Below are 16,190 nucleotides of genomic sequence, written 5' to 3' on the forward strand. Positions count from 1 at the left end.
AACACTAGTTCAAGTGCATCCTGATTTATCTGAGCAAAAGTTGAATTGTGCTCTTTTGAGAGAAATTTCAACATAATATTTCAAACAGTGCCAGAAAACTTACAGAAGACAAGCCTACTGTACTTCTTTATAGTAGGATATATTTTATAACCAAAAATCAATGGATTTAAAACTAGAACTGATTTTTAATGATTCTAGTTTTGTGGTAAGATTCTTAGTATTAGCTAAAGAAGTGAAATGTAGTTAAGTAAAAGTTAAAGAAAAATCGTTCAACAGGCTCAGTAGTATGGCTGAAATATTGTCGTTATTACTGGGTTTAACAATGATTTATATTATGGATATCCCACTTTAACAATAATCATCATCTCCCTCAAAGTCAAATATTAAGAGCTGGATCAATTTGTTGTGGGATATTTGATCATACCGTGACAAACTGACATTGTTAGTAAAATTTGCAGTCTCAGTCTGAATGAATTAGGGGCAAAGTTAAAGACTAGCTGACCAGAATTAGCCATAGAGATTTTGGAGGACCCAGTATATGATACAACAGAGAGGCACAGTAAAGAGTACAGTATAGAGAAACTTAGAATGATTCGCAGGCCTTTTCCATCTGAGAAGCATGGAGAGGGACAGCTGGGGGTACCTCTGCTGATTTCTTTATCAGGTTTTTACCCCAATATAACAATTTAAATAAATGCTTCACCAATTAAGCAACAATGCCCTGAAGAGTTGACAAACAGAAAATGAAGATCAAAAGATGAAACCAAATTTTAGGTGAAAACCACTGAAAAGCTTAGATGAGTCAGAAAGCAGCTATTAGAAAGTCGTGAGTAACTCTACTATTGAAAAAGAGAGAAAAACCACATACCTGCTCACCTACAATCCACTCAACATATACTAACTGAGCCACCCCTGTTCCTCTGTATGGTGGGCATTGTACCAGATCCTGAGAACACAGCAGAAGCAAAACAAAATCTCTACACTTTGGAAGCTGACATTCCACTGAAGAAGGCAGAGTAAACAAAGAATTCATATGTCAGATGTAGCTAGGAATACTAATAAAAGTTTTTAAACCAGAATGGGAAAGATGGAGAAAAGTGATATGGAATGGATAAGGGAAGTGCTAATACTTTGAAGCAGTATAACATCTCTGTAAGGAGACATCAGAGTGCCCTAGTGTGCTTTCTACTGCTGTGATAAACATCATGACCAAATCCAATTTAGAGAGGAAAGGGTTTATTTTATTTATCTTATGAGTTACAAACCATCCCCAAAGAAAACCCAGGCAGGAACTCAAACCAAGAACATGAAGGCAGGAACTGAAGCAGAACCCACAGAGAAATACAGTTTACTGGCTTGCTTAGTTTTCTATGACTCCAGAACCACTTGCCCTAAGATGGCATGGTCTACTTCAGACCAGGCTCTCCCACAACAATCATCAACCAAGAAAATGCCCCTCAATTGGGTCAATCTGATGGAGGCAATTCTTCAACTAAGGCTCCCTCTTCCCAGATGCAAAATAAAGAACCCAGAAAGTCAGAAAATATAGGCATCTGGTGTAAAGCAGTCACAGTAAAGGGAATAGTAAGTAAACAAGCTCCAAGTAGGCCATTATAGATAATTCTGAGAGGTGGAGAAACGGAAAGATGCACCATATCAATTAAGGCTTTGATTTTTCTTAAGGACTTGCTCACAGATGGAAGCCGTTGACAGGATGCAAGCAAGTATTGAGACTAGTTTGCAAAGAATACATGGTAAAACAGAAAGGCAAAAATAGAGAACCCAATGAAGAGTTTACTGCAATAATATATATCAAACAGGACATTGGATTCCACTCAGGTACTTCATATTGGAGAAATGTTACTTAAGGGCTGGAACTTTTGCCTAAGAATTAACAAATGAAAAATGAAGATACTACTTATTGAAATAACAAAGTCTATAAGAAGAAAACACGTAAGAAGCAAAGAATTATGTCTCAGGTGAGGAGTTAAGAGATACCACTATACAAGTGAAGGTATCAAAATGGAACACCAGAGCTCTCTAAGATATTGATAATATAAACCATATGATATTGTGTATGCCTTGCTTGGAAACATAAACAAGTATATCATATTTAAAGATCATATAATTAGAATATGGAAGACAGAAATAACAAGACCTCAAGGAGATCTGTTTGTACATTATACTTCAAAGTGTACTGCTCTGCATCATTCAATCAGCAGCATCAATCACGACACTGTACACACATCCCTAAACAGCCAGAGGACATGAGGTATGAAGTTCTCTGCTTGTACTTCTGTTTGCAAGCTGAGAAAGAATACAAGAATATTCCTAGAATATACATGGTTTCTGCATCTTCTGATTCAGGGCTAGTATTTCCAGACAAGCCCTGCCCTACACACACACACAACTAAAATAGTTTTCACAAGATAACCAGCATTTTAACCACATAAGAATACTCTTAAAAGTTATTTACAATCAAAACATATCAATTTCAAAAGAAAACCTCTGTGAACATGACAATTTTCAGGGCCCAAATTCTCCTGCAGTTGTTGGTGACTCCTCACAGGCAGAGGGCAGCAAAACTTCACATTTATATACAATGGAGACATGAGGAGTAATGGAAGAGGATTTCTGTTTAGATGCCATTTTAAAGTAGTTAATTAAAGAAATATAAGTAAGTAACCTATAAATACATTCACTACAATTTCCTGCAGTGTCTAAAACTGATCTAGTGAAGCTGTAAGTTAAAAACACAAATGTACTATCAAAAATTATAGACACTGATTTATCTTCAGAAAAACAAAGAGAAAACAATGAAAAATATCTATGTTCAACAAAAACAAAAAACAAAAGAACACTGGGAATATTATACACACACTGTACATGCACACACAATCTATACATGCACATGTATGCAGTTCAGGTAATTGATAGGTCTTGTCTGGAAACATTAATCTGAGGAGTTTAAACAAGTGGATGGCTTTAAGAATCACAACTATATAGCTAATGAGGGCCAAGGTCTCTACTAGGATTCTACATTTTAATTTTTCACAAAACAAAATGCATGTTTTAAATGTAAAATTTTATTTTTACAAAATGACCCAGAAGTATATTATGTGTATTAAGAATTTCTAGGAACAAAACTAAAAATGGTTACTAACTAAGGACACTGAAAAGACACAGGAAGTAGCTCTCTAGTTGCCATAATTCTTCCTATGCATTCTGTGGTAATACATTTTTCTGGAAATATCCCTTGACTTCGAGGAAACTAAACTATTCTAGACATTGTCATCAAGTTAATAATGTACCCTGAGATCAGTTATGACTGCAAACTTAATCCTACTGTGTACATAATCCACTATCCTACTCTGTGCTTAGCCTGTATGAGTTTAGCCTGTCTTGAATACGGAATCACCTCACTAGGCCTTGCACTTCCCATGCAATTCACTATACAAGTTAAGCCAAATGCAGTTTTAGTCTTAAATTTACACTCTTACATGATTCTGACCCAGAATTATGTATGTGTATCTGTGTGTTGTGATAATCATTTGCTGAAAACAGCCAATCAGAAGCAATCTCAAAACAAATATTCACTATAAGTATTAAAAGCAATCTGTGGATATAGCTTGATAACAACTGTTTGTAGTATGGGTGGTATTCAAGGTCAGTAACTTAAGATTTCTGGCCAGGGCGTTGGTGACTGGTGATGCACGCCTTTGATCTCAGAACTGGGGAGGCAGAGACAAGGCGGATCTCTGTGGGTTCAAGGCTAACCTGGTCTACAAGAGCTAGGTTCCAGGACAGGTTCCAATGCTACAGAGAAACCCAGTCTTGAAGAAAAAAAAAAAGGATTTCTGTAAAGAATTCTTAATCCTTTCCCATGCTATGTTTCCTCCTACAGTGTTCAATAAATACAGAACAAAGCCATTTGTAAGAACAGGCATGACAAACATCAGACACAGATACACACATGTACAAGCATACACACACACACACACACACACACAAAGCATCTGACACAGACACTGACACACACAATGAACACATTGTAGATAGATCAGTAACTACAAAACACAGTCAGGCAAAGCGTACAGGAAAACAAATGAAGAATTCAAATTTAGACTCAGTCTTGACTACACTAATCCAAGAGGACATTGCTTTTCATTTTTCATTTCCAAATGGGATAATGAAGGATACTGGTGCCCTCTAAGGTTATCGTTAATGCATTAACTGACACACTTTCCTTAAAGTAGGTCAGGGTGTTTTCTTAAATAACTACACTAGAAAATACCTGTACATATATGATGTGTGACACTTTACCAAAACAGTTAAATTCAGAGGTATAATCTTACATTTAAAAATATAGTCAGGGCTGAGCTCCCAAAGTCCATCTGAAGGGTGGGAGGAATGAGAATATGAGCAAAGAGGTCAAGACCATGATGGGTTCACTCACTGGAACAGTTTACCTGAGCTAATGGGAGCTCACCAACTCCAGCCTGACTGGGAAGGAACAAGCATAGGATCAAACTAGTCCCTCTGAATGTGGCTGACAGTTTCATGGCTGGGGCAGACTGAGGGGCCACTGGCAGTGGCACCATGATTTATCCCTATTGCATGTACTGGCTTTTTGGGAACCTATTCTCTTTGGATAATACCTTGCTCAGCCTAGATATAGTAGGGAGAGTCTTGGACCTTCCCCAAAGCAATGTATATAAAATCAGGGCCACTGAGAAGGCTCAGTATTTAAAGGCACATGCCACTATGCTTGAGTGTATAGAGCCTACACTGTAGAGGAGAGAGCCAATTTCCACAAGTAGCACTGTGACTTACTGTGGCACATGTACCCACAGATACACACACAATAAATAACAAGTAAGTGTTTAAAAATAGATAAAACATATGTAGTCAATAAGATTTGTAAACCATATTTGTGCCTATGAAAACACATTTAATATGTATACAATATTTTATTTTGCAATAAAAATTAACAAATTGCTTCAATAAGGAGAAACAGTGAGTGATAAAGCCCAAAAGACCAGAAGCTGAGCAAGACTTCATAGCTCTGTGGCATGACCTTCAAAGAGACAAGCTGGTCAGCAGAGAGAAGTCTTTCCTGAAGGAAAAGTCCTCCTTTTAGAAACGGTAATTTCTGACCTGGTGAGCTGGTAACGCTGTCTATTCAAAAAGGTAGTCAATAGGCTGAAATGCATTCAGCTGCATACTTGTTTCAGCTGGAACACGTTAGCACTATAACAAAAATTTACCTAAAAACAAAGCTATTATAAAATATGGGTTAATTCCTAAAAAATTTAATTTTAAATGGTCTAATTAAGCTATCACACTTCATTATTTCAGAAGCAGTGTTTAGAATTAGTGAATAGAAGAAATAATGGCTCAAGGCAATTTCAACTTTTTCACTTCTCAAAAGTAATTCTTTTTAATTTTCCCACATATAATTGGATCACGATTATATTTTCCATGTACTATTTTTTAATCTATTCTCCAGTAAAAATGATAAAACTTGCAGAACTGCAAGATTTTTTAATATACCTATAATGAAACATGTTTTAGATGCTCATTTTGATCCAGTAATGCAATACAGACTTAATCCAAAATATGAGTAAATACATGCAGATATATACTGGGCATAATGCTACTCCTTACAACATTAAAAAAAATTCTAAATTTAATTTTGAAAAGAATTCCTTTATAAATTATGGAACATTTTTATAGTAAAATACTAGTATCCATTAAAATCTATGAAGTGCCTAATTACATAGAAATGTGTATTAGAGAGAAAACAGAATCATAAAAGTATAATTTTTATAGATACTCTCAATTTGACAGTAAAGAAAAAGAGAAAAAAACACAATTTAATATGAAATCATAAGAAAATTTTTGTTCTTCTTTTTTATTAAAATATTCTCTAAGAGATTATTTTATATCCCAAATAAAAAGACCAAGTTTTTTAAAAGAAAGGATTAGGTAAAATAGAAAAGTAGATTTTAAGAAAGTACCAAAAACGAGAACAAAAGTTTAATAATATCAAAGGTGGAAAAGCATCTCTGTAAGAGATTATGTCAATCACATGAAGAACTGTGAAAAAACAAACACTTGAATTCATGTAATTAGCTCAAACCATCAATACAACTTAGATACTAAAACAAGAAACCAAATATCAAATATTAACCATATGAGTCAAACAATTAGGTTTTATCAGAGTTTATTTTTATTTATGTGTGTCTATGTACACATGTGGGCACAAAGGCATGTGGGTACCCGCTGTGGGATAATGCTCTTGTATACGATAAAGACTTTGGCACTCGTATTAGGTTAATAAAATGCTGATTCGCTGTAGCCAGGCAGTTAGTATAGGATGGGCAACCAGACTAAGAGAATTCTGCGAAAAGGAAAGCCAGATACAGAGGAAGTAAGACGAGACTGTCTTAACTGAGAAAAGGTACCAAGCTAGGTAGCTAAACTTGGTGCTGAACCTGGGTAGAGTTGAGTCTTTTCTGCAACCCGTGAGAGAAAGCCGCTCTCCCTCCCAACCTGCGCTCTGCAACACTAGATGGAACTGCTCGGTAAGCAAGCCATTCCCAAAACAAAACGCCTGTAAGAGGTCCAAAACCTCTTCCGACCTCCAGATTGCTTGCCAAGCCATTGCAGTGTCAGGCATCTCCAGCCCCCTGGGGTTCCCATGGGAGAGGCATCCTGCACACAGTCAATCTCACATACTGCTCCCAGTCGTGAGGTTACACAACTGGAGGCAGTTTCCCTCTGGTGCCTAGCAAAGGCTTGTGCATGGGTACTTGCAAGGTCAACTTCAGTCCCCAGACACCCTGCAGTCTCCAAAATTTATCCAAATCCCTCAGCGAGGATTAGGAGCTTTGCCTCCCATCTCTGACCATAGCCGCTGTTCCCTGCTTGTCTGTCGTAACAGATCCACCCTCGTTTGTTCCTGCCTGCTCTGGCTCTTGTAGCCTGCAGGTTCTGCTACTTCCTGGCTTTCTCTCACTGTACAGACAGACTACAGACACAGTGTGTGGTCTCAGTTTCCACCAGCAGTCAGTCCTGCAGCTTGTTTCTCTGTCTGTTAAAAAATCCTGTCTAGTTTGTATGTATGGATAAAAATGTATGAATCATGTGGTCACTATATGCTTGTTTTAACTAGTCTTGGATGTCTGGGATTGCATGTACTGTATGTCTTGGTTATAGCTCAGCTGATTATTACACATAGCTGCCCAGACTCAGAATTTGCCTATGGGCTTTGCTGAATCTTGATGTGATGACAGAGAAAGTTAATTTGTGCTGTTCTACCTTATTTTAATGAAAGACAGCTAAGAAAAACGGTTAAAAATCTGTAACAAAAGTTAAAAACTAGTAACTCCAAATTTAAACTGCTCTAGAAAACTCCACGTGGGCATTTGCCATATTGACTAAGGATGGAAGAGAAGGAGGACATATGACCTCACAGCCATCTTAGATAAAGGTGAGCACATGGAAATGCGTCTACCAGTAGACATTAGTTATCTTTGACTAGGACAGATTTCTGTATAATTCCTGTCCTGTCCTAAAAACAAGGTTTATGAAAGATAAGGTTTAAAATGATGGTTTACTAAAGTATCAAAGCTAAACCTCTAAATATCCATGTGCAGGGATGTAACTTGTTGACAATCAGATTTTGTAACAATGTTAAAACTTGGTTTTGCCTTCCACAGATTATGATTATGCTGTATGTTTGAGGATCACAGCTGAACACTAGAGACTAGATATTCCTATTTTACCATGCATAAACAGTCTGACAAAGAGTTTCCCTTACTAAGGTCTATTCAGGTTAACAAAGACCAATTTAAAAATACATGTCTAGCCTTCTTGCTTTTACTAACAATAGCAAGCTGTAGCTAATTTGCTAAACTACTAAAGACATACAAGTTAATCATTCATTACCTCATAAAGGATCAACTTCTTTGTTATGTTCAGATTTAGCTTTAGTTAAGCCTAAGCAACATTTGTCTAATTTAGGTACACCTAACAGATTTTGCTCCCCTGATCCTCAAACACTTCAGAGATCTGAGAATGTGGCATTTTAATTAAAAAAGGTTCTCATGATAGAGAGATGCCAGCTACAGGCAGCATCCTGTCTCTCCTCCAAGAAGATACATGGCCGCAGAACTTCCACCTGGAAGCTTGCTTTAAATGTAGCAAAGCAAGCCACACAGCAAAAACAAAACTGCTTTGTACTTTAAACTATTGTCAAGACCCTGTCCATACTAAGAACAATAAAAAAAAAAAAATCCAAGGAAAAGTGGGCCACTCTCCCCAAATTCCTGCTCCATAGAAAAATCTGTCAGGTCTCCTGGGCTTGACAGCTAAAGACTGGTAGGGCTTGACGGCCACAGAGAGACCTGGGAAAGCTGCCCTAGGCAGCTGGGAAGCTGCTCACTTCTCTCTCAGGTAAAATTTACCCTTCTCAGATCTGATGGTGTTTGATGACTAGGGTACTGATAGCCTTACCAGTTTAATAGCTCTAAACCTGACCCCAAAGACTACAACCACCTTGGTAGCTCCATCAGTTCATTAGTTAAGTTTCCTGATAAAGCTTCACAGTACAGGATAAACAGGTTTTAGATGTAATTCAGAGGATCAGTTTCAACATGGATAAATTCAATTTTGACAAACTCATAAACTACAAACAGTTTTCAAGAGTCCTTAAATTTCTGTGGATTTTACTATTCCTAGCTTTTAGGAATAATGTTGTAGAATATTGTTTTAAGGTCTGTTACTTTTATCTGTATGACAAGCTGGGTTACTTTGCTTGTCTTAAAACACCTGCTTGTTCTAATAAAGAGCTTAACAGCCAATGCCGAGGCAAAAGAAGAGATAGGCGGGGCTGGCAAGCACAGAGAATATATAGAAGGAGAAATCTAGGAGGAGGAGGAGAAGAAACAAGAGGAAGAAGGAGGACTTCATGAGCCAGTCACCCTGTTATACAGCCAGATACGAAATAAGAAAAGAAAAGGCATATAGGATTAGAGAAGGATAAAATCCCTGAGGTCAAAGATACATGAAGCTAGCAAGAAACAAGGCAAGCCAAGGCCAAAGATTTATAATTAAGAATAAGCCTCCATGTGTGGTTTATTTAGGAGATGGCTGGCAGGGCTTCCAAAAGAGCAAAGAGCCAAAAGAGTAAAAAACAACCAAATACAGAATAGGTTAGCATTAGGGAGTGTATGGAACCCTGCAGAATTGTTGAATTCTCTCCTCCTCCTTCACTTGTTCAACTTCTTTCATTCAGTAAATTTCCTCCAACTGTCTTCTAAAAATGTCCATATCTTTTATACCCAAAGCCATAGCCTTTTGCTATGACATCAAGATACAAATCTGTTTCTGCTGTTTTATAGACACCTGCATGTTCCTGCTACGGTATCAGGGAATCTGCCTTGGTGGATCAGTCTCTAGAAAGGTCCACTCCTCCTGCCAGACTTGTGCCAAGGTCAACCCACAGACTGATGTGAGATTCCCCTCTGTATGCTGTGATTACCACTGATAAATAAAGAACTGCTTTGGGCCTATAGCAGAGCTATAGAGGAACAGAGCTAGGCGGAAAAAACTACCCTGAATCCTGGGAGAAAGGAGGCAGAGTCAGGGGAAGCCATGGAGTTGCTGCCGGAGACAAACTGTTCTGAAACTTTGCTGGTCGGCCATGACCTCATGGTGATGCACAGATTAATGGAGGTGAGTTAAATTAAGATATAAGTGTTAGCCAATAAGAAGCAAGAGCTAATGGCCCAAGAAGTGATTAAATTAATACAGTTTCTGTGTGCTTATTTTATGGAGTCTGGGTGGCTGGGAAACAAACAAGTGGCCTCCTTCCAACAACAGGTGGCCGTCCAGATATGGCAGCCCCTGCACACCAGCTTTGAGGACACCAACCTGATGAGAACTAACAGGTTGATTTCGTCCACATGCCCACTCAAGAAAGCTCTATTTTCTTCTAATTTTTACTGACACCCTTGCACGATGGACAGCATCTCCCCACCTCCAGAGAAACAGCAGATGCAATGGCTCAAGTACTCCTGAAGAAAGCATAGGCACACCATCCCCGCAAGCTCCTGAGACATCAGTGCTGGTACCACCTCTCCAGACTCAAGGACATAGCTGCTCTTTCGTCTGGCTCATTCACCCTTGTCTCTTCTGTATAACCAAGGCACATCTCTATTCCATTCTTTCTGGCAGTCTTCACTCTTCCCACGGCTAGCCCTGTTCACAGGGCCAGTGTTAATTATCTATTTTTTCTCTTAGCAACCTGACTCCTCTGCTCCCTCAAGGAACAGATGCCTGAGGTCTCCAGGACGGCAGCTAACTGAATGTTTCTTCACCCAAACCTCCTACTAAGCGTGAGTCCAACAACTCCCTATTCTCCGCTCCCCAAGTCATCCCAGGCATGCAGGAAGTAGCCACTCTTGAACTGGCACCCACATACTAAAGGAGCCTGGGATGTTCAAGTGGACCTATGCCTGTGGGTGGAGGGAACCACTTCAAACCCTGCCCAGGATCAGAAAGCCCGTGAAATAGCGGCTCCTCCCACAGAGATGCTCAAGACCATACCTACAGGATATTTAAATGGCCTCCTAAGAAAAGGTCATGGTCTCCTTTTCCCCAAGATCATCCTGGAGCTGTTTTACTCATTAAACCTGTACTTTTAATTTGGCCTGATCTGACTTATTGCATCGGCAGAGGATACCCAATAACCAGGGATCTGATAATTATCCGTGAGGAATAGAAGATGCCTTGGGTAAAGGTGTAAGGGGCAGATAACTTCCTGAGTGAATGTGTATTACTGGCATGGGCATAGCCATGTCTAGGATCTCAATGCCTCAGCAAAGCCTTCCCCAGGTGAAACTCAGATGGAATTTACAAAGCCTTCCTCTGATCAGTGTGCACTGTATGCATAAAATATCAAGCATAGCTTCCTCCTTCGCTGTGACTGTAAGCTGAGACTCCTCCCCTATAGAGACTGTGGTGGTATGAATGAGAATGGCCATCATTGACTCATATATTTAACTGTTTGGCTCCCCAGTTGGTGGAATGTTTTATAATTAGAAGGGATGACCTTATGGGAATTGTGTCATTGAGAGTAGGGTATGAGGTGTCAAAATGCCATGCTATGCACAGTTCAGTGTCTATCTCTGTCTCGATGTCTCTTTCTCTCTCTGCCTCTCTGTCTCTCTCTCTCTTTCTCTCCTCCTCTCTCTGCCTGCTGCTGGTGGATCTCAGCTACAGCCCCATTGCCATGCCTACCTGCCTACCTGCTTTGCTCCCTGACATTATAGTCATGGACTCATCTTCTGAAACTGTAAACAAGGATCCAATTAGATGTTTTCTTGTATAAGCTACTTTACCCATGATGTCTCTTCACAACAACAGAGGGTAACTAAGACAGAGATCTCCTAGCAAGATCAGCTAAACTTAGCTCCTTGTTCAACTGCATGCAATAAACCCAACTCCTCGATTCAGATATACAAATTAAATACACTGAGTTTCTGGGTTGCTGCAGGTGATGGTGTGTCTCCATCAGAGCGCATGGCCTACCTGAGCCAAGCTTTTCTGTACGTGGGTCTGTGTGTCTGTCTATTTTCATTCTCTCATCACCTAGTCAGGTTCCCAGGGTCAAATCAGCAGGATATGGTACTATACCTTGTATATTTTGAAAATATTCTAAAACAGAACACCTTCACACCATTAACTAGCCACTTCCTTACAATTCTCAGTACAAACACCCAGCCATATGTTCCTCACCTTTTCAACAGGGAGAAGCGTTTGCAGGAGCCGAACAGCAAGCAGAGCAATGCTGACGAAGGCCATTCTGTGGTGCACTAGCAGAGCCTCTGCTCGCTCCAGGCTGAAGCTGGTTTTACGGTAACAGATGGTTTCTCCAAGGGAACCTAATACTTGAAGCAGTTTCTCTTTCTGAAAACATTCAAATAAGACAAAACTAAACAAAACAATCAACTTTGCATATAAATATACAAATGTCATTGAGAAGAAATATTGTTAAAATACTATTAGCAATCCGACACAAAAACTTATGCCACTCAACAAAAACAACCAACATTGAATGATAATAAAAAAGAAAAAGAAATGACAAATGCATTGACATTGTAAAGAAAGTCACCAGTTCTTAAGTACTAAATGAAAAGGCCTAACTAGTGATAACAAAGACAACAAAATACAAAAGTGTAATGGGCTAAAAAAACTTTTGCCATTTCCACTGACTAGTTTTCCAAATTGGAGCAGACATACATATGAACCTTGCTTCAAATGTGTGTCTGAATATGTGCTGAATGCAGTGGCAAATATAATGGGGCAGAGAAAGTAATTTGACAGATATATTCTCAAATGGACTCAAATGTTATTAAATAATTAAGCAGAAGTCAACTTAAAAAAATGTCAAATTATGTAAACTTTCTTCTCATGTAATAATGTTATTTCAAGAGGAAAATAGTTTACCATTATGAATTTCCATGTAACTTACCACTTAACCAGAACATTGTATCTTTTATATTGAAAGGTACATATAAAGAAAATCATAAAGCATAAATAAACTGACTTGTCAAGTTATGACAATATAAACCAAAATATATTCTAGGTATACTTGACATGATCTCTACACTACCTGCGTTCCTAACAGACAGCTTCCATGAGACAGTACAGCAGAACAGTGACAGAACACTGGAAGTCTTGACCCCAACACAGTATACATAAAAACTGAAATGGAAAACCACCTGCGAACTAAGGACACTGGACACTCACTACAAATTACTTGGGAATTTAAAAGCAATGAGACATGAAAAAAAGACTGTTTGCCAGTAAGCTACAACTGCAGAGACAGAGACTGCAATGAAGTGAAAACAAATGACAACAGGAGGAGCAGGACGTTACCTGAAACAAAGGCACAGCTCCCAGCTCCTTGACCTAACTGTCATGTATAGAAGGGAAAATGTAGGCCTGATTTTTATATGCAGAGCAGAACGAAGTACAAATCTAATTTTAGCAAGTGCTTAGCAATAATTTTTCTGTTTTAACAAAAATGATTTTCTCTATTTACTTCAAATGAATGAAAGTATTCAATTCAAGGGGAAAATTCATTATACTGTGCTTAACAAGACTGAATTACAGAAAGTAAGACACGACTGAACTATTTAAAACTCTCTTGAAATATGATTATATATCCTTAAGTACTTAATCTCTAAACTGATAACAGTACATTATGTTACCCTTTTAATGACTTAACAACAATATTCTATCTTTTATATTAAATTTGGCCAAAGTAGGAATAAAAAGAAATTTCAGGTTTTTTTCTTTTTTTAATATAACACTGAATAAAATAGCTTTTATCAAGAAGGTATTTATTCTTAAGTAAACCATGTATACTTTCAGGTACTAATATTTGACCTTAGCATTTCTTACGTACCAACTGGTACCTGTATAACAGATTTAACCTTTAAAGCTAAAAAAAAAAAAAATTCATTGAGTAACAAAAGATCAGCAACCAGACGTAAAAGTGAAGGTATCTCATGCTTGCAATCCCAGCATTTAGGAAGTGGAGACAAGAGGACCACAAGATCAGCATCATTTTCACTACACAGCAAGTAGGGAAGCCAGTCTAGGATACATGACTCAAAAACAGAAGCTATAATCATAAACTGAAGAGTTTAGAAACATACTATACCTATATGTCACTTATTTATCTTTTCAAGACACATGTATCATTAAAAAAAATGCCATAGTGCAGCTATGAACATAGTTGAACAAATACTTTTGTAGTATGATAGGGTATCTCTTGGGTATATTCCCAAGAGTGGAACTGCTGGGTCCTGAGGGAAGTTGACTCCCAGTTTCCTGAGAAACCGCCACACTGATTTCCACAGTGGCTGCACAAGTTTGCATTCCCACCAACAATGGATGAGTGTTCCCCTCATTCCACATCCTCTCCAGCATAGGCTATCATTGGTGTTTTTGACTTTAGCTATTCTGACAGGTGTAAGATGGTATCTCAAAGTGGTTTTGATTTGCATTTCCCTGATCGCTAAGGAGGTTGAGCATGACCTTAAGTGTCTTCTGGCCATTTGAAGTTCATCTGTTGTGAATTCTCTGTTCAGTTCAGTACCCCATTTTTTAATTGGGTTAATTAGAGTTTTAGTGTCTAGTTTCTTGAGTTCTTTGTATATTTTGGAGATCAGACCTTTGTCTGATGAGGGGTTGGTGAAGATCTTCTCCCAGTCAGAAGGCAGCCTTTTTGTCTTACTGACAGTGTCCTTTGCTTTACAGAAGCTTCTCAGTTTCAGGAGGTCCCATTTATTCATTGTTTCTCTTATTGTCCGTGCTACTGAGGTCCTACTTAGGAAGTGGCCTCCGGTGCCTATTTCTTGTAGACTACTTCCCAATTTCTCTTCTATCAGGTTCAAAGTGGACACATTAATGTTGATGTCTTTAATCCATTTGGACTTGAGTTTTGTGCATGGTGATAGATATGGATCTACTTTCATTCTTCTACAGGTTGACATCCAGTTATGCCAGCACCATTTGTTAAAGATGCTTTCCTTCTTCCATTGTATACCTTTAGGTCCCTTGTCGAAAATTAGGTGTTCATAGGTTTGTGGGTTAATATCCGGGTCTTCTATTCGATTCCATAGGTCGACTTCTCTGTTCTTATGCCAATACCAAGCTGTTTTCAATACTGTAGCTCTGTAATAGAGTTTGAAGTCAGGGATGGTAATGCCTCCAGAAGTTCCTTTATTGTATAAGATTGTTTTGGCTATCCTGGGTTTTTTGTTTTGCCATATAAAGTTGATTATTGTTCTCTCAAGGTTTGTGAAGAAGCTTGATGGGATTTTGATGGGGATTGCATTGAATCTATAGATTGCTTTTGGTAGAATTGCCATAACAACCTAGGTGTCCCTCAATAGAAGAATGGTTAAAGAAGGTGTGGAACATATATACATTAGAGTTTTACTCAGCGGTAAAAAACAATGACATCTTGAATTTTGCATGCAAATGGATGGAAATAGAAAACGCTTTACTGAGTGAGGTAACTCAGACCCAAAAAGAGGAATATGGTATGTACTCACTCATAAGTGGTTTCTAGCCATAGTTAAAGGTCTTTGAGTCTAGAATTTGTGATCCTAGAGAAGCTAAATAAGAAGGTGAACCTGAAGAAAATCATATAGTTATCCTCCTGGATAGTGGAACTAGGCAAGATTGCCAGGTAAACTCGGGTGCATGGGGGGTGGGGGGGGTGGTAGTAAGGGAAGATGGTCAGGGAGAGGGGAGAGGGGGAGGATTGGGGATGGCTTGGGGGAATGGGAGGGGAGGAAGGAGGAAGGATGGTTGTGGGAGCAGGGAGGTTTATATCTCAGCTAAGGGAGCTATTTTAGGGTTTGCAAGAGACTTGAATCTGGAGGGGTTCCCAGTAAAAATTAAATAAAAAAATTAAAAAATTAAAAAAAAATAATAAAAAAAAAGAAAAGAAAACTCTTTACTGAGTCAGGTAAGCCAGACCCAAAAAGAGGATTATGGTATGTATTCACTCATAAGTGGATTCTAGCCATAATTAAAGGTCTTTGAGCCTATTATTCGTGATCCTAGAGAAGCTGGATAGGAGGGTGAACCTGAAGAAAATTCAGGTAGTTTTCCTCCTGGAGTTTGGAAATACACAAGAGTCCCAGGTAACCTCGGGTGCTTGGGGGGGGGGGTGGGGGGTGGGAGGGTTGCTGGAAGGGGAGAGGGTTAGAGAGAAGGGAGCAGGGGAGGAATGGGGAATGCTCGGGGGACTGGGAGGAGGGGAGGGAGGAAGGATAGATATGGGATCAGGGAAGAATATATCTCAACTAAGGGAGTCAGTTTAGGGTTTACAAGAGACTTGATTATAAATGGGATCCCAGGTCCAAGGAGAGATCCTCAGATTGTTCTCTGGACAGAGGAGAGGGTGCCTGAACTGGCCTTGGCCCATAACCATACTGATGAATATTTTGCTTATCACCATAGATCCTTCATCTGGCGATGGATGGAGTTGGAGACGGAGACCCACATTGGAACACTGGACTTAACTCCCTAGGTCCAAACGAGAAGCAGAAGGAAAGAAAACGTGAGCAAAGAAGGCAAGATCAGAGGGAAGCTTCATT

At 38.9% G+C, this 16,190-nt stretch overlaps 1 protein-coding gene across 2 annotated transcripts in view; it reads right to left on the reverse strand.

Annotated features, from left to right (window-relative positions):
- The window catches only part of Rttn (rotatin), a 158,416-nt gene that overhangs the window by 122,931 nt on the left and 19,295 nt on the right, over positions 1-16,190 (reverse strand). For both annotated transcript variants that reach the window (XR_014996872.2, XM_048419139.3), the window contains exon 11: positions 11,806-11,976. Coding sequence is in view for 1 of the 2 variants with exons in the window: in XM_048419139.3 (XP_048275096.3) it covers positions 11,806-11,976 (171 nt within the window). In the remaining variant the exon portion in view is untranslated. The remainder of the gene's footprint in view (positions 1-11,805; positions 11,977-16,190) is intronic.

The sequence above is a fragment of the Myodes glareolus genome, chromosome 13, assembly GCF_982192425.1.
Source record: "Myodes glareolus chromosome 13, mMyoGla1.1, whole genome shotgun sequence".
NCBI classification, from domain to species: Eukaryota; Metazoa; Chordata; class Mammalia; order Rodentia; family Cricetidae; genus Myodes; species Myodes glareolus.